Source organism: Salmo trutta, chromosome 18 (assembly GCF_901001165.1).
Source record: "Salmo trutta chromosome 18, fSalTru1.1, whole genome shotgun sequence".
Classification (NCBI taxonomy): domain Eukaryota; kingdom Metazoa; phylum Chordata; class Actinopteri; order Salmoniformes; family Salmonidae; genus Salmo; species Salmo trutta.
In genome coordinates, this window is record NC_042974.1 from 50,602,412 (window position 1) to 50,621,435 (window position 19,024).

General features: G+C 38.0%; 1 protein-coding gene across 1 annotated transcript in view; it reads left to right on the forward strand.

Annotated features, from left to right (window-relative positions):
- Positions 1-18,507, forward strand: part of tspan15 (tetraspanin 15) — a 40,277-nt gene extending 21,770 nt beyond the window's left edge. Inside the window, exons 4-8 of the mRNA XM_029698927.1 lie at positions 6,794-6,889; positions 9,993-10,109; positions 14,166-14,216; positions 14,432-14,548; positions 17,074-18,507. Of these exons, the coding sequence (XP_029554787.1) occupies positions 6,794-6,889; positions 9,993-10,109; positions 14,166-14,216; positions 14,432-14,548; positions 17,074-17,247 (555 nt within the window). The 3' untranslated portion in view covers positions 17,248-18,507. The remainder of the gene's footprint in view (positions 1-6,793; positions 6,890-9,992; positions 10,110-14,165; positions 14,217-14,431; positions 14,549-17,073) is intronic.
- Positions 18,508-19,024: the final 517 nt, after the last annotated feature.

The window sequence follows — 19,024 nt, forward strand, 5'->3', positions numbered from 1 at the left end:
AACTGTTTTGGAGATGCTGATTTGTGTGTGATTACTGTCACTAGAGGTTTATCTTTAATACCTTTTACAGCCTGTGTTCTGGATGGACTAAAACATCGTTCGTCACTGCTGTCAGTATCTGTTCACTCAAAGCTAGGCAGTGCTGATTAGATGCTTGAAACCTGATCTGCCTTGTGCAATTCAGAGTGGGGGTAGATTGAGGGAACAAAGGGTCCGCTTGTTGGAGCCATGTCTGTTTTTACGACCCTTGCCTGTAATTGTTGAATTTCTTCTTCCAAGGTTTTTATCTGTTCACCAAGAGCTTTCAAACTTTCTTTATCTCCAATGTGCTGTCATGATTCTCCAGAAATAATTTCTCATCCCGTTTCCCTACTTCGGCTAATACAGTTAAATACCATCATGTCTTTGTCAACGAATTAGACATTCTCTGTATTTTCCCCCAAGCTTTTTGTATATCTGACATATTCCATCTTTTTCATTAATGACAGAATATTTTTCTTTTGCCTACACCTCTACTTTGAAATGGTTCTTCATATCACTAGACAGTGAATTTAAAATCTCTTTCATGCTCACATCAGGAGGAGCTGTGCTGCCCTTTTTCAGAGTGGTTTTCTCACTTAACAATGGCATTATATTAACTTCAAAAGTTGTTTTAATATATATCTCTATGTTTATATATTTATTTGACTGCAAAATATAACCCCTTTTTTTAAGGACTCAAACCTCTTCTCGAACACATTGTTTCTGTAGGGCTTGGCTACCCATAAACTTATGTTCACTTCAAAAAGCTTGTTGAATGCTTACAGTGGTTCCTCCTTTAAAAGTTGCGAGCTTACACCACGGGACTTAGAGGTACCTAGCATCATAGCTTCATTGTTCCAGACCACCACAAGGGGGAGTTAGAGCACACATTATGCATTTGGGTCCCAAGGTTTTTATATGACCAATCATATCGAGTTGTTCCGATGACGAGTTTGACGGGAGCCATCCGTCGCTGGTAACTTTCTTCAGCAAAGATGGCTGACAAAACATTACGGTGGAAGCAAATGTAAGTAATTATAACGTCATAACGAGTTAAGCAAAAAATGTACAATTGAGAGGCATATGTTGGTTAATGTAGAGACAAATGATTGCATATGTTTTTGTTATAAAGTTAATTTACGAAAATTGCTATTTAGCAAGTTGGCTGACTAGCTAACATCAGCCAGCTAGCTAGCTAGTGTTATGACATGAGTATGAAATTGTAATTTGTGTTTAATGTTATTTAGGGACTCCTGAGAAAACCAGGCTGTCGTCTTGTGAAACAGTGGATGTAAAGAATCTAACTAGCTAAAGCATTTACTGCAAATTGAATGTACAATTCTGTAAGCTTGCCTTGCTTATATTTGCCATGCAATGCAGCTGAAGTAACATAGTTAGCTAACTATTTATTTGCTTATTGTGTGGTGGAGGATAATAGCTAGCTACAGTATGTAGCCGATCTGTGTATGGACCCTAAAACATCTGGTGTGAATATTAGTTCAGAACCTATGAACCTCAGATATCATAGTTGTTGTATTGACTTCAAGTCTGAATGGCATTAATGAAGCCTATGGATTGAGTAGAATATAATAACTTTATTGTGCAAGTCCTATATACATGTACTGTAGTTATTACCACGCATGAGATCCCCACATTGTAGCCTGTACATTGAATATATTCACTGATCGTGTACTCTTCCTTCGCAAATAAAGGTGTCTCACAGAGATTCATACCTGAACCGCATTCTTTTTCAGTCATATCCAATACCAGGTGTATCAAACTCCATGGTGTGTGTGTATTACAATTATACTCTTCAACAGTGTTTACCTCACATTGTAACTATGCAATAGACTAGAAACATGATTTAAGTAAAGGCTGATTTGTAATTCATATATACAGAAAAACAGTACACTACACTTCCTATGCATATCTAAGTCCCTTCATCTGTATTAATCTGAGGACACAGGATAGGTGTAGTATTCCAATGAGATACTTAATTTAAACCAGTGGAGAATGTGAAACGCTTTATTGAAAGTTCATTATCCAGGTGTTATAAATGCATAATACATGCATTATAAATATTATAATTGTAATATTATAAATACAAGTTCAATCTGTACTTCAATGCACATATGGTGTGCATTATTTAAAAAAGAGTAAGAAAGAGGTGGGGAGAGGTGTAGAAGAAAGAGGTAAAAGAGAGGAGCAGGGAAGACAGCATATGATTAATGAATTACAGTGCTACCCTAATATTCTCTCATCACAATTACATAGTGTCTCTAGCGGTGTCTCCTAACCAGCCTTGGGCTCCCAGTCGGCCCAAAGGTTATCTTAAGAGCAGGTTAGGTGGCAATGACGGGACTGGGTTCCTCTCTCACATCAAAACATACCTGCAGACGAGAGACAGAGAGAGAGCATGATTAAGCTTTTTTTTTTTTTTTTTCGAACACGGTCAGTCATCATAATCATCAGGAGGTGAAATGCAAAACTGACCTTGGATAATTAACTCTGGGACTACTACATCTCTATCTGTATTTCAATGTAAAGCATCTCTTTAATAATACTTCCTGTTGACCTGACCAAGTGACCCCTCATCTATGATCATACTGTGCCCTCTGTGTCAGCCAGTTCAGATACGGGACGGGTTCAAGAACACAGCTGATATAACCTAGAGGATTTAGGGGGGGAGGGATAAAGTGAAGGAGAGAGAGACTGTTATTGAGAAAATAAGGTAGTTAAAAAGGGACGGGGTGGGGGGTCTCACCTGGTGTCCACACTAAGTGGCTACAGAGTACTTTATGCTGAAAAACAGACACATGAGGAGAAACAATAGAAGATAATATCATTATTAGACTTTTACATTACCAGATCAGATATGAATAGATAAATGCCACAGTCCTTCGTAGGTGTCCGCTATGACTTCCTTTGTGTCGGAAAGAAAGGCTGAACGGTATTGGTTGTAGCCAAACTGACACTCAAAAAATTGCCAAAATGGAGGGTGGTTGAATGCGAGTTTTGATTTTAATTACATTTTTTGTTCTCAAACTATTTTTGGGGAATAAAATGCATTAAGTTTTGCGCTCCATATACAATATTTGATTGCAAAATGTTTTTGTTTTCAGAACAATTTTATTTTGGATAGAAAATAAAGTTTTGCTCTCGACAAAAAACCCAATTCATCTGGGTCACAGCACCAAATGTTAGCAGTTTGTTATTCTTTAATAACACAGACCCCAAAGCACATCAGGGGGAGGAAAATAGGTTTATTCGAAGAGGATAAATCATAAGGTTATGCTGAAAGGTAGATGGTCATTCCTTCCCTGTCCTCAGTGATTCTCTCCTTCAATGAACAAAGGGGACAGGATGTAGTTTATAACCCAGCCCTAGCCTATGGTTTACCAATTTAGAATTCCTTGCAATAAAACTGGGCCAATGGCCAAATAACAAGTATCCTATTTCAGGCTCACTGTATAGACAAATTCCTCCCATGTCTCTGACCCATTGCTCATTAATCCGGCAGGTAGCCTAGTGGTTAGAATGTTGGACTAGTAACCGAAAGGTTTCAAGACCAAATCCCCGAGCTGACAAGGTAAAAAATCTGTCGTTCTGCCCCTGAACAAGGCAGTTAACCCACTGTTCCTAGGCCATCATTGAAAATAAGAATTTGTTCTTAACTGACTTGCCTAGTTAAATAAGGGTAAAATAAAAAAAAAACACTATTTCCAATGATTGTTAGTACTCTATTGACTTCTCGTGCGTTGTGTATTTATCTTATACCAGGCACTAGCGTTTCATTCCATCCAAATTGGTTTAGACATGATTATTCCGCCCCCCGGCTGAGCATTCAGAAAGTATTCTGCCCTCTTCCCCTTTTCCACATTTTGTTATGTTACAGCCTTATTCTAAAATAGATTCAATTGTTTTTTTTCTCGCCCATCTACACACAATACCCCATAATGACAAAGTGAACACGTTTTTAGACATTTTTGCAAATGTATTGAAAATGCAGAAATGTCTCATTTACACAAGTATTCACACCCCTCAGTCAATACATGTTAGAATTACCTTTGGCAGCGATTTATATTCAGGACATAAAGTACATTTCTTTGTCACATTTTTTTCAGTTTTTTACTTTAGTGCCGTATTGCAAACAGGATGCATGTTTTGGAATATTTGTTTTCATTACAGGTTTCCTTCTTTTCACTCTCATTTAGGTTAGCATTGTAGCGACCTACAGTGTTGTTGATCCATCTTACATTTTTTTCCTATCAGTACCATTAAACTGTAACTGTTTTTTAAAGTCAACATTGGCCTCATGGTGAAATCCCTGAGTGGTTTCCTTCCTCTCCAGCAACTGAGTTAGGAAGGACGCCTGTATCTTTGTAGTGACTGGGTGTATTGATACACCATCCAAAGTGTAATTAATGAAGTCCCCATGCTCGAGGGGATATTAAATGTCTGCTTTTTCATTTATTTTAGCCATCTACCAATAGGTGCCATTCTTTACGAGGCATTGGAAAACCTCCCTGGTCTTTATGGTTGAATCTGTGTTTGAAAATCACTGCTCAACTGAGGGACCTTACAATTATCTGTATGTGTGGGGTACAGAGATGATGTAGTCGTTCAAAAATTATGTTAAACATTATTATTGCACACACGGAGTCCATGTGACTTGTTACCAAATGTTTACTCCTGAACTTATTTAGGCTTGCCATAACAAAGGGGTTGCATAGTTATTTCAGCTTTCCATTTTTAATCAATTTGTTAGGTTAGTTCAGGGATTTTCAAACTTTTCTTGCCCAGGGACCCCTCCCAGGCAAACCAGCGACTCGGGGACCTTCCATCATATGTTAGCAAGAAAAACGCCATTTTGAAATTGTAACAGTAACTAATCCTCCTAAGGTCCAATACAGATATGTTTCAAGTCTGAACATGATCCTGTTAAAAAGAGGTTACATGGCAATTTGTGTCTTGAGGAATTGCTTATGCAAGTGTCGTGTCTTTGGCATCATTAAAACTGAAGACGTATTTATCAAATAACTATCTGTAATTATTATTACACGATTAAACTGATTAATCATGTAACTGTAATTAACTAGGAAGTCGGGTCACCAAGGAAAATATTCAGATTACAAAGTTATAATTTTCCTAATATAACTTTCAGATATTTTAATATCTGATCAATTAGTCTTCGAATTAATGAATTATTATTTACCTCCACATTAGTCTCATTCCAAACGTCGTAAATTGTTGGTTATCTGCACGAACCCAGACTTCACTATGAGTCATCCATACGTCAATTGTCTTAAAATAATTTATTTACTAACTAGGTAATTCACAGAAATGCATAACAAACAGTAGATATGTGTACAAGGAAATGATAGGAGAATGTGCCCTAGTGGGCTAAATCGGCATGGCGGCTTGTTAGACAAAAGGGGAGTGGGGGGTCAACTGAGGAGACACTACAGAGTTTAATATTTTAACAATTGAAATGCTAATCCTTTGCACATGAACGCTCACTCATTCAGGAACAATTGCAATCAATATATATATTTACGCTCAGTGTGTCGTCGGGATCTCTGTTGAAAAGTTTGTTTCTGTTGGAGAGTCTGTTCTCTCTCCTCTCTCTCTCTCTCTCTCGTGGTTAGAATGGATAGCTCAGAAAAAGTAACATTCATTCATGTCGTTATAGAATAGCTGTTTCGGCGGTTGTCGGTCTTCGCGTTCAATGATACCGAATTCCTAGCTGCAGACTAGTAATTAATATCAAAGACTTGTTCTTATTCTGTCGGTATTGATAGTCTAAGAGTTTAACCACGTGGTATGGTTAAAAGTTCAGCAAGAGAAATGCATGGTCTCAAACCTTGGCCCTCTCGTTATCGAGGTAAGCTGGTCTCCTCTCAAACCTTGGTCCTCTCGTTATCGAGGTAAGCTGGTCTCCTCTCAAACCTTGGCCCTCTCAGTATCAAGGTAAGCTGGTCTGGTGATAGAAAACCTAGGTGGGGGTTTTATTCGGAACATCGAAAAGGCTGTCTCATGATGCCAGGTTCTGTCTGTGCCCCTGGGGGCGTGCCAAGGACTTAGTGAAACTTTAAACAGAAATACAATTCTCTCACATTAACATCATTACATAGCATCCCATCATCTCACAAATATCTTCATCCTTATTCATTCATTTTATACAACCATTAGATGTAAGTCTCATACCGGAGACTCTTCTATAAACATGGTTATGGTAATGTGGCGGTATTGTCTCACATGAGTTTCACAAAATTGTACCAAACGGACCAGTTCGTAGCTGGATTCTTCACCGATCTTTTATACCTTCTCCAGAACATAAATGTCGTTCGGTTCTCCAGTTCTGTGAGGTGGAAGAAATTCCTTTGTCCTCTCTATGAACTCATTCTCTCTCTATACTGTGGCCATGAGGAGAGGATCTCCTCATAGGAATTTACGACCTCTTCTGACTGAGCCTAGTGTCAGGAGTATAGAGGTAGGGGGATGGTGCATAGAAAAGGGCTGGTGCAGAGGGAGGGGGGGTATAGTGCTCGATGTACCCAAAGAGGGCAACGTCATGACCCCAGGATTTAGGAAAATAAAGTCGTTTTTATTGACAGCAGCAATATAGGGAGAGTTCAAGTGTTGGTGCATTGAATTCCTTATTAAATGTTTAAAAAAAATGTTTGTACTCGATTGTTTTAAAGCTGCCTACACTATCAATCCTACAGTCTTAATATATTTCACCCTCTATTTTTCTTTTCCACCACCATAGACTGTGGACCTCTTAAACAAAAACATTCGTAAAGGAATAGTGAATTACTACGATGATCTGGATTTCAAAAACATCATGGACTTTGTTCAAAGAAAGGTAAGATTTCATTTTTTTAACAATTAATGGATATTCTTTTTAAATTGTTTGCAATGTTTTGTGTCTGCGATTCTTTGTGTTTTTCATTGATGTTGAACAAATGTAATTTGTGATTATTCACTTTGAAATAATGGAAGGGGTTATGTCACAAAGGGAAAAGTGGTTTGTTGTAATTAGAAGGTTCCTTCCGGGTGGGGGAGAGATGGATGCTGTCAATGCAGCATTGGAGTTCTCATTCTCACACCTAACCTTGACAAAATCTGTTACAGAGAACTCATTTTCTCCAGCAATCCTGCTTTTCCATAAGTTGTTACACAGGAGGACTACTAATGATAAAAAGTAACCCGGGTACAGTGCTGTGAAAAAGTATTTGCCCCCCCATCAAATTCTTTTCTACTTTTGCATTTTTTTTAATACTAAATGTTATCAGATCTTAACCAAAACCTAATATTAGATAAAGGGAACCTGAGTGAACAAATAACACAACAATGACATACTTCATAAACAAAGTTAGGCAACACCCAATGCCCCTGTGTGTGAAAGTAATTGCCCCCTTACACTCAAAATTCCTCCACAGCGACGTGAGAGACTGATCAACAACTACAGGAAGTGTTTGGTTGCTGTCATTGCCGCTAAAGGTGGCACAACCAGTTATTGACTGTAAGGGGGCAATTACTTTTTCACACAAATTGGGTGTTGCATAACTTTGTTAATTAAATTTTTTTTAAATGTATTATTTGTAAAATCAGGTTCCCTGTATTTAATATTAGGTTTTGGTTGAAGATATTACAACATTCAGTATCAAAAGTATGCAAAAATAGAGAAAATCAGCAAGGTGGCACATACTTTTTCACAGCACTGTATATGCCAAACAAGTATTGTGCTTTATTTCAAGCATTTATACTCACCACAAGCAACACAAAGCTGTTTGTAGAATGGAAAATGTTTAAAGAAATAACTACTTGTAAATTGGGACTCTGAATGTTGGAGGACAGCTTTGTCTGTCTCCCATAATAGAACGTCAACGTGTCATACCGTCTCCATTCTCTCCAACTGTGTGATGTGTTTTGACATTATCCTAAAGCAGGTCGAACAGGAGCTTTGAAAATCCCAACTGAGGGAGATAGTTGTGGTAGTTTGGGCTTGTTGATAGAAGGAAGTAGATCAATACAACTGCATCGAGTGCTGCTGTTCCCCTTTTTTTAAACTTTTTCTAAACTCACTATTGAATATGATTTTGTAAGTAACCACAACTGTGTGCTGTAGCTCTTAACTAGTATTAGACTGGCTCTCTAAGTGGTCACTCAGATGGAAGTAGGTTCTATAGGGGGAAATGTATGTTATGTATTGTGCTTTATTTGTGTACCATAGATGTCTTTCGTGATGGTTTTGGTGGCGTCAGAGACACAGCTTTTTAGAAATACGTGACATTCTGCCACTCGATTGAGACATCATCTGTAAATGTATTCGTATAAAAACGTTCACTTCATGCGAATGTGAAAGGTGCATGTTTTACCAGCCACATGCAATACATTTGTGAATGTTCATTGCCTGTCTTTATGCTTTTAAGCAAAGGTCTCTGCTATTCCAGGTCATTACATTTGTATGTATTTATTAAGGACTATAATTATAGCAGGATATTTTAATAGCACTCAAATGTATGCACACATCTCAAGCCTCTGATTTCTGGCTTGTATATTTGGCTTCTAGGTTTTGTGTGTTTTAAAACTGACGTTTAACACAGGCCAGTATTTGTTTAATGATCGCTAGAGTAGGCTTAGTATTGCTTTGGCTTGGGTTAGTTCTTACTCTGATGAAAATCTGAACTGGACTACTTGGTCTCTGTGGTGAACCATGAATTGGTACAAAGTGCTTGTATGAGCTGCTGGAGGAAAGGTTACTTGCTAATCTCCCTAAGCACACACAATATCTCTCTCCCTCATGTTCTTGTAACTCAATAATGTCAGTGCCACTACAACTCATTAGTTATATACTGAACAAAAATATAAACGTAACATGTAAAGTGTTGGTCCCATGTTTCATGAGCTGAAATAAAAGATCCCAGAAATGTTCCATCTGCACAAAAAGCTTATTTCTGGGCCTGGCTCCCCAGTGGGTGGTCCTGGCTCCCCAGTGGGTGGTCCTGGCTCCCCAGGGGGTGGTCCTGGCTCTCAAGTGTTGCGTTTTTATATTTTTGTTCAGTGTATATATCATCACATCCATGTTTTGGGAGTTTTCTTCAGGAATACATTTGTTAATGGGTAAAGAAACCGGATTTTCCTAAAATATTGATTTACAATCTAGATTTTTTTTACCTAGTCACAGAAGGTGGAAATTGCATGTAACTGCCAAAATACTGTTTCCTTTAGTTACCTGTACCTCAACACATTATAAATAATAGTGTTAATTTTGATCCCTTTACTGAAACTTTACAGGATTCTAAATGACAAAATGATATTGGCCAACCATAATGCTATAGCTCCTGAAATAGTGTACTTAAAACTTTCAGAGAATCCTATCCAGGTAATTGGAGTAATTACTAGCAATGGCTCTAGGCATTTTAAGAGCCTTTTCAGATCTTTGCTTTGAAGACAAAGCAGATTCAGTGTATAGCTCAGCTCCTTTGAATTATAGTCTTGCAAAATACTTCCTTTAAACCTAAATTGTGTTTTATGCTAATACAAAAGCTCAACATGTAAACAACATTGCTGTACCAGACCAGAAGAGTTAGAAAATGTATTTGAAGCTCAAATGATCCACAATTTTAAAAAACGTGTTCATAAACCCTTTTATAAGGCCTTCATAGTCTATGCTTCACAAATCGTGTAAGCAAATGGCATGCTAGAGGTTGACAAAGGGGTTATGCCACATTGTGTGCCTGATTTAAGGACCTGTTAAAAAGCTTGTATAGGATGAATTGCTTAAAACAATGTGTATCTCTGTAGGCATAAAGGGTTTATGACAGCTTAAGTAAGCCTTTAAAATTGCGTGTTTTTTAAAGAGGAACCTAGGTTTTTCATAATGCTGAATACCATTTTAGAACTGTTTTTGATTTATTAATATGTTTGTCAGTCTGTGCTTTGTCACTGTCTGTTCTTTACAGTTCAAGTGTTGTGGAGGGCAGGAGTATGAAGACTGGGAAGTGAACATGTACCATAACTGTACAGCTCCTGGACCACTGGCATGTGGAGTTCCTTATACCTGCTGCCTCGAAAACAAGGTCTGTGCTGCTCTTCCATTGAGAGCTCATGATGCAAATTACAATATAATAGATCTTTATTTAAATCAATTTGAACGCAAATTGTTTGGTGTCACAGTACCCAACCCAACCCAACACCCCACACACATGACAGTCTGGGAGCAGCACAGGGTCAGCTCAGCAGAGCAGGGACCCTGAAGCAGTTTCTTTCAAAATGGCAGTAGGTAGCATATGGGATAATGATGCCAGCAACCCTATGGCTGCAGTTCACTCCAGTCTGCTTTTACGTGTCAGCCCTGTGATTCAAACCGACAACCTTCCTCTTATTGGTCCGAGACTCTAACCTTGAGGCTACCATTGTCTCCAAATGTCACTTTGTCTTTTTCTTAGTGTCTTTGTACTAAACAAATCTCAGGTTGGGAAGATCACACATTCAAATTTTTGTCTGGCAAGAAACATGGAAATGTACAACCAATTCTGCTTATTTACACTCATAATTGAACTGTTTAGCATTGTGGGGTTTCAGCAGAGAATGGTTGATTAGAGACCACATCCATGACAACACTTCATGTCCCCTAACACATTTGCATACTTGTTGAAAACTATTAATCAGTACAGCTCAGATTAGTTTATCTCTAGATGCCTCCTATGCCATATTTGTTCCCCTCCGTGTTGTTCTGATCTCTAAATATAACACTAGGGTCGTTCTTGAATTACGGTCGCATTTGGGCATTGCATTATGGGGAAAATGAACACAATGTTTTTCTTCCCATTCTAAATCAATTAATATGGTAACTGAATGACTTTTTAAAAATAGTTTTGATAATAAATTATATAACATTGACACCAGTAGGAATAGAAACACCAATAACATAGGTAATTGAGGATTTTCCTAAATGGAGGCCACAGATGCTCATATCTAAGGTCGTTAACCCTTTAAAAATCCATTGATTAGTCATTTTGCTCACAATGTAATTTCCTTTCATTTAAATTGAGTAACACCAATTACACTTTTTATATAGACACACAACATTTTCAATGGAATCCTCAGATATATGACATACTAAAAGGTTGTGATTAACTCATAGTTGTCTTTAATATAGACCCCTCCCCTGCAAAGTTTGCCACTGGAGGGAATGCTCAAGGTCCTTGTACAGTGCCTTCAGAAAGTATTAACACCCCTTGACTTTTTCCACATTTCGATGTGTTACAGCCTGAATTTGAAGTGGATTACTTATAGGTTTGTCACTGGCCTACACACAGTGCCCCATAATGTCAAAATGGAATTATGTTTTTAGAAATGTTTACAAATGAATGTAAAATTGTCTTGAGTCAATAATTATTTAACCTCTTATGGCAAGCCTAAATAAGTTCAGGAGTAAAAATGTTCTTAAGTCAAATAATAAGTTGCATGGTGTTTAACATGATTTTTAAAAATGACTGCTTCATATCTGTGCTGCACACTATGACACTATGATTGTTTTTGAAAGAAAAGCAATTTTTTTTGTCCATTTAAAATAACATCATAATTGATCCAAAATACAGTGTAGACATTGTTAATGTTGTAAATGACTATTGTAACTGGAAACGTCTGATTTTTAATGGAATATCTACGTTGGTGTACAGAGGCCTATTATCAGCAACCATCACTCCTGTGTTCCAATGGCACGTTGTGTTAGTTAATCCAAGTTTATCATTTTAAATGGCTAATTGATCATTAGAAACCCTTTTGCAATTATGTTAGCACAGCTGAAAACTGTTGTGCTGATTTAAAGAAGTAATAAAATTGGCCTTCTTTAGACTAGTTGAGTATCTGGAGCAACAGCATTTGTGGATTCGATTACAGGCTCAAAATGGCCAGGAACAAAGAACATTCTTCTGAAACTCGTCAGTCTATTCTTGTTCTGAAATTAAGGCTATTCCATGCGAGAAATTGCCAAGAAACTGAAGATCTCGTACAACGCTGTATACTACTCCCTTCACAGAACAACGCAACCTGCCTCTAACCAGAATAGAAAGAGGAGTGGGAGGCCCCGGTGCACAACTGAGCAAGAGGACAAGTACATTAGTGTCTAGTTTGAGAAACAGACGCCTCACAAGTCCTCAACTGGCAGCTTCGTTAAATAGTACCCGTAAAACACCAGTCTCAACGTCAACAGTGAAGAGGCGACACCGGGATGCTCTTCCGGGATGCTGTAGCGTGCCCGGGGAAGTCAGGTCAGGCGTCCACAGCTGCAGTCGGAATAGCAGCACAGGATCATCAGCTCAAACAGGTGGACTTGGGACAGGAACGGCAAGGAATCATCAGCTCAGATTTTCTTCAGGCAAGTTCCTAGGGCTCCAGCCCTCCGGGAAGGGAGACAGAGACCCCATGCTTTGTGAGTTCTTTCTGTGGATGTGAGCCTTAACCATCCCCTCTCTCTGAGAGCACAGCTGGTCAGACAGGATGTCACTCAGCAGAACTGGCAACCACTTTGTGTTCTTAAAAAGTACAAAGATAACATTCTCCCAGGCAGCTAGGGATGGGGTCTCGTGCTGCCATGCCACTGTAGGAGGATCTGGCTCTGAATCCTAATATGCTATCCTGATTTTAAATGGCAAGGTAAAAAAGACTGTTGGTCTATTTATTAATCTTATTATGGGCATGCAAACCTTTTGTCTGTCATCTCAAAGATTACGTTTTAACCTGATTGGTAAAAATAGCAAGTCATAATGAGAGATGTGCTTGCTGTCTTTCAAGCTCATGATTTTCAACATATAGTTGCTGGGATTTGAGATATAGAAGCAGATAACCTTCAGCGATCCCCATGGCTGAATGTATTATCTTATCTCTAAACTCCAGATATTGACACCTCACAAGGCTTCATATAAAAGGGTGAGACAAAAAAATGCATTGTTTGTTCCCAATTAAAATTCCAGTCTCTGAAGTGAATAAAAAGCTGGAACATGTCTGTCTTAGCTGTTTTTGTTTAAAACAATTTAGGTCTATTGATATTTAAAGTGCCTCTACTCTGCAACTTTCCTGAGGTTCCAGTTTTTTTTAATGCATGTCAAAATGCCCATGGTCTTGCGGCCATATCACATGTTCTCCCCTATGGTAACTGTCATTATTGAACAAAAAGATTAAAAGACTTCTAATTTTGTTTTCTGAACATGCACAGTTGCTCAGTGCTCAGGGATATTTATGTCAAAGTACACTGAATAATGTATACCTTCTATCATTCAAGTGGAATTAATTCAAGTAAAATAGAATGGACAACTTCTTACAGCATCATTTTGTCTATGAAAAGAGAGTTAGGTGTCTGTCTGGTTTAAAAGTTGTAGAGCTTTTTACCAGTTTTCCACAAGGTACTCCATCTCTGCTGTGAACCACCCAAGCTGAAGCGAGTAGATTTCCCTGGTGTGGGTCATTCATGTTGTGTGTTTTCCCTCAGTTATCACTGTCTACTGTTTGCTCCTTAATAAGTAATGGGGATCCTGGGGGGCAAAGCTAGGATTTTAGCAATGTTTGTCAACTTGTTCCAATAAGACTTGGAGCATTCGGTCACATTACTTACTAATATTTTCATTGAAGTCTTAGCTAATATTTAACATTTTAACATATTTATTGGTTGATCTTTTGAACATGGTCTTAGGCTGGATATTAGTCTACATATCCATTCCCTAATGTTGGGACTGATTGATCACTCTCACTCATCACAATCACTAGCCAAGGGCCAAACTTCTAAAATAGTTCAACTAGACCAGGCGTACCCAACCTTTTTGACATGAGATCTAATATTTCCACTACCAGTTTAGAAGATACCAATCACAGGGTTCCCACGTTTATACATTTTATTAACTTTTCCACAACTTTTCATGCCTACAGAAATACATGTACTTTCAAAATAAGCTATTTGATTTTCTATTGTAGAAAAGCAGGTGGACATTGTAGAGAAGATTCCTCATTATGATTCATTATTTGAATAATCCTCAAGGGATGTATCCTAACTTCAAATATGCTTGGGTAATTTGCTAGTAATGTGCTCAAATCTGTTATCACTTTTACTTAGTATTATGTTCTTCCTTCCTTTTCAGCCTAATGAAGTTACCAACACACTATGTGGATATAAGGTCCTTGACAAAGAGGTAAGACTATCTGAACAAAATCTTGTCTCAGTGTCTCTCACGGTCTCAATTTCTAAATGTGAAAGTCTAAATGGGAAATTGATGTTTACAGAGGGACAGTGCATTCATTTTTTTATTTGTTATCACATATGTATGAAAGGTCATATCACACACACATCAGTCATACAGATTTGCACAAAGGCCTGCCATTTTAAATGTATATCCCTCCTGCTTAGAGGCTGGACTTGCAGAACGTCATCTACATCAGAGGTTGTACTGATGCTGTTTTCATCTGGTTCATGGATAACTATAAGATAATGGCTGGCTTGCTGCTTGGCATCTTATTCCCCCAGGTAAGAGTTAACCACCATGACATTTCAGACTGACATCTGATGTCCACCAACAATACACAAGTAATGATTCACACAGAAATGTTATGGGCACAGCTCTTTAGTTAATGGCTGTAGCAGGAGGCAGGTACTGGTTTCCACATAATGGTTTAAAAACTGCTTTTCGGGGGGGGGGTTAAAGATTTTTTTTAAATATGCTGTTATATTGTGAGCGCTTTCCTTTTTTTCTTCATTTAAAAAAAAATGTAAGTAGTGGAAGCCCCTACAAGTGTTTTCTTATCACTTTATAATTTCTGCCTCTCAGAACTAATCATTGATTTGCACGTTGGACACTTTCCATTGGTTTCAAATTCCATGTCCATCTTATCAAGCACAGTGGGAAAACAAGACAAATATGCAACATTGAATTTACACCTTCAAATTCTGAGTCGTTTTTCAGTTCTTATGAGCTTTTTGGAGTTATTTGGCACAAATTAATGTTTAATCCTCACCATAATATGTCAACTGGAACTTTAATCCACTATCAATCTGCAGTAGAAAAATCAAAATCCATTTTTTGAGGTATGAGTAATGTTATTGTAAATTGCATTACTGTAAGCCAAGCCCCCATCTGCTGCCTAACTACTCTTATCTTTTAGAAGGGTTCATGTTGTTTATATGCAACACAAACCTACAGGTACACAAGAGCACCATGAAAAGTCTAGGCCCATGTTCCCATGAATGGGGTCTCCACAAACGCGGAAAACATTGCCCTTAAAAGGTGCATAGCCGACCAAATAGTGATCGGATTGAATCTTGGACCTAGTACCAGTCAAAAGTTTGGACACACCTACTCATTCCAGGGTTTTTCTTTATTTTACTATTTTCTACGTTGTAGAATAATAGTGAAGACATCAAAACTATGAAATGACACATATGGAATTATGATAAATAAAAACCCTTGAATTAGTAGGTGTGTCCAAACTTTTGACTGGTATTGTAGATCCATTCAGAATATGAGTGTGTTTGGCATGCTTCATGGGCCTCCCAGGTATAAATTCTTCTCCACTGCAAAGATTAGGCATATTGGTTTATGTGACACATCGCCCCTTTCGCAGACATTCCCTATGGAGACAGCACTTTGATTTATGTTGTTTACCTGGTTCTGCTATAGATGGGCCAAGACAGACCAGTATCTCCACAGCAGTGAGTCTAGATTAGTGCATTACTTACAGTTGAGAACTAATCATGAGGCCATTTTGGGGTAAGGGAGGTTGGAGGACATAAGCAAGAACCCTCTCAATAACGGACTTGGGCTGAACACATTGAGGAAATGTATTGTGTTGTCCATGTAGGTTCACTGTTGAAGCCTCTCTGTTGAAGTGTGACCTTGATGAGTAAAGGAACCTAAAGGACTGTTGTTTGTAATGTCCATGCTCCTCTACCATAGCTGGGATTAATTAGGTACTATAAATACGGAAAGTATATATTTTTTCTGCAGTTGGTGAAGGTGTTCCATAACGGTCCCAGGAGCCTTGGTTCATTACATGCTCCATATAATTTCCTGTTAATTAGCTATGTTCAATTATAATTATTACATTATTACCACTTGTATCTTATAGAAAAAAAGTTATGCTTATAAGACTGAAAATTGTCTTTTGAAATTTTGTAGACAGACTGTAGTCTACTGTGAAGTCCCAATGATGTCACATGTTAATTATGTGTCCAAATGCAATCTGTTCCTCTGAAAACAACGAATACAAATAACATAAGTTTAGCAAGATTTTGAAGACTTTTCAAGACCCCTTTCAATCAAAAGATTGTATTCTAGGCTATCTTGACATAGTCACGTCACACTCCACACAAAATTACAACCAAGTCAAATTTCAGACCCCTCAGTCAACGAGTTATGGAACTAAAATGATGTCACTTCATAGCTGACTTGACTTGCCGTCTGCAGCACTTGAATACTTTTAACATGACATATACCCACAAGGATACTTTTTAAAAGAAAGTAATTGTTTCATGCATTCTTAACCAGAAATGTTTACCTCAAGATGATGCAGATGTACTGTAGGGCTTATTTCATGCTTTTTGCACACTGCTGCTTGACAAAAGTAAAATCAAATTCTCTGCAGTGTGATTTGCTACATCATTTTTTTTTTAGGGCTGTTGACAGTAAGAGCACATAGCTTGAGCTTTAGAATCAGAAAAAGCTATGCTTGCCTGTTCATACATCATTGCAGTTCTTGTCTGTTTCAGGTTTGTGCTGTTGGTTGAAAAGGCATACTTCAGACTTTTTTTTGTTAATGTTTTGGAAAAGTGTTGTATATCAAGGACAAAATGTAATGATGTGACATTATTTATTGAAAGCCCCCCCCCCCCCCCCCCAAAGAAAAAAGGCAGTGGTCAGTAATGGACTGCAGATACAACGTGCCCCAATATATGCTATCTGCCTACAATACATTGAACTTGTGGCCACCTACCCCAAGCCCATAGTTTAAGACCATATGTCCCATCCATAACTCTGAATCTCCTTGTGTTTGCAGTTCTTCGGTGTGATCATTAGCTGGCTCTACATCACGCGGGTGGAGGATGCCATTGCTGAGTTTGGTCTCTACCAGGATGGACTGCTGGACACAGTGGACAGTGGTGGCTTCAGGGCAACCAAGAAGCAGGGCAGAATGGCCAAATGTTGCATTTGCATGCCTGAGATCGACTGAGTGGGCCTCCTTTTTATCTAATAAGCCTAAAACACTGCTGTGCCTGTGTGAGCTCAGAGAGAGAATACAGCCATGCACTGCCTGCCTCAGCTCCAGTATGTAGGAAGGCTATCAGCTCCATTTTACAACGCTGTTCATTAGCCTTTTAATTGGTTTAATTCAGGGATTGTTGTTTTTTCAGGGGTTAAGTTATGAAGGTTTTAGTAGGATGGAACGGTATGAAACGTGTATAGCCTTTTATGAATAGCCTTTTTTCTCTTTGGTGAAATTTACTTTTTATTAATTCACAGCAAAAACATTGAACGCTTTTGAATTTTAATTTATGGAGATTGTAGCTCTAGCCAGTCCTGTAAAGTATATTTTTAGCTTTTCAAAGGGATATATTTTCTATGGGGAATTTTATGGAGGGTATCTTACCTTAATCCAATTGTTGATTTTCAGAATCATTGGCGATGTCATGGGTTCAACACATTTAATGGTTTTGTGAGTACAAATGTATTTCAGTAAGTTTTTAGACAGTCACTCAATGTGGCTTAATTTGAGGAGCTAGGAATACCAAAGTGTTTAATCATGTATAACATGCACATGGTCAGTTGCCCACATTTTATTAGGATGTTGTACTGTGTAATGGTTTGAAATCTACATGTATGACTTTGCTCAGTCAGTGATATTTACCTCCAATATGTGAGAGTTGAGGGATTTGCTAGTAATGCTGGTGACCTCTCTCAAGCTGTGTTCAAGATGGACGAGTGCTTACGCTCTCATGATTACTCATACTCTTCCCAGAACAGCATTAAGTGAATGGTCTTCCTGCCAATGATTGTTATCGCTGTTAAAAGTATGGGATTGCATGCCTAGCTTTAACGGCTAACATACTTATTCCGACCAGAAGTTCCATCAGCAGCCTGTGTCCGTGGCAATGGACTAAATGAGGTTGTTCTCCTGAGACAGAACGATATTTAAATCCACCCACACACAATAGAAAGTCAAACTTTTTAAAATCTTATCTTCAAACTTATTTCAACTCAAAATACATCAAATTAATTAAAGTGAAATCTACAGGTTATTTATTTGACCAACTTTTAAGGTGCTGTATTTGTAAATCTTTTGGTCTTTCTTCTTTTTCAAAATGAAACTATTTGTACTTTTATGCTGTTCATTTAAAAAAAAATGTGTGTGTGAGCTCACTAATACTTTTGAACATTTTATATAGTGAGTGATCTGGTGAAATGAATAAATCATGTTTACAGTCATGTTATGCAGCCTTTGTAGTGGAGTTGCTCTTCCTGTCCTGCTGGTTTTTCTGTGCATGCAGAGGGTGTCCGGCTGTGACGATGTAAATATTTTACTCTTTCATGGAGCCTAGTTCACCCAAAATACCCCATTTGTGTAATTGTTATTCTTCAGCTTTCTCTCTGTCCCATTACAAACCCATTAGTCATCATGAATATACTTTACGTTCTTCAAACTTTTCAAACACCTTTCTAATACAAAACCCATATTAGTCTACAAGCCAACATATTTTTTCCATGATGCCTTTGGTTTGGACATTTTTCGCCAGAGATCTATACAGTTGATGTCGGAAGTTTACATACACTTAGGTTGGAGTCATTAAAACTAATTTTTCAACCACTCCACAAATTTCTTGGTACAAACTATAGTTTTGGCAAGTTGGTTAGGACATCTACTTTTGTGCATGACAAGTCATTTTTCCAAGAATTGTTTACAGACAGATTATTTCACTAATAATTCACTATCACAATTCCAGTGGGTCAGA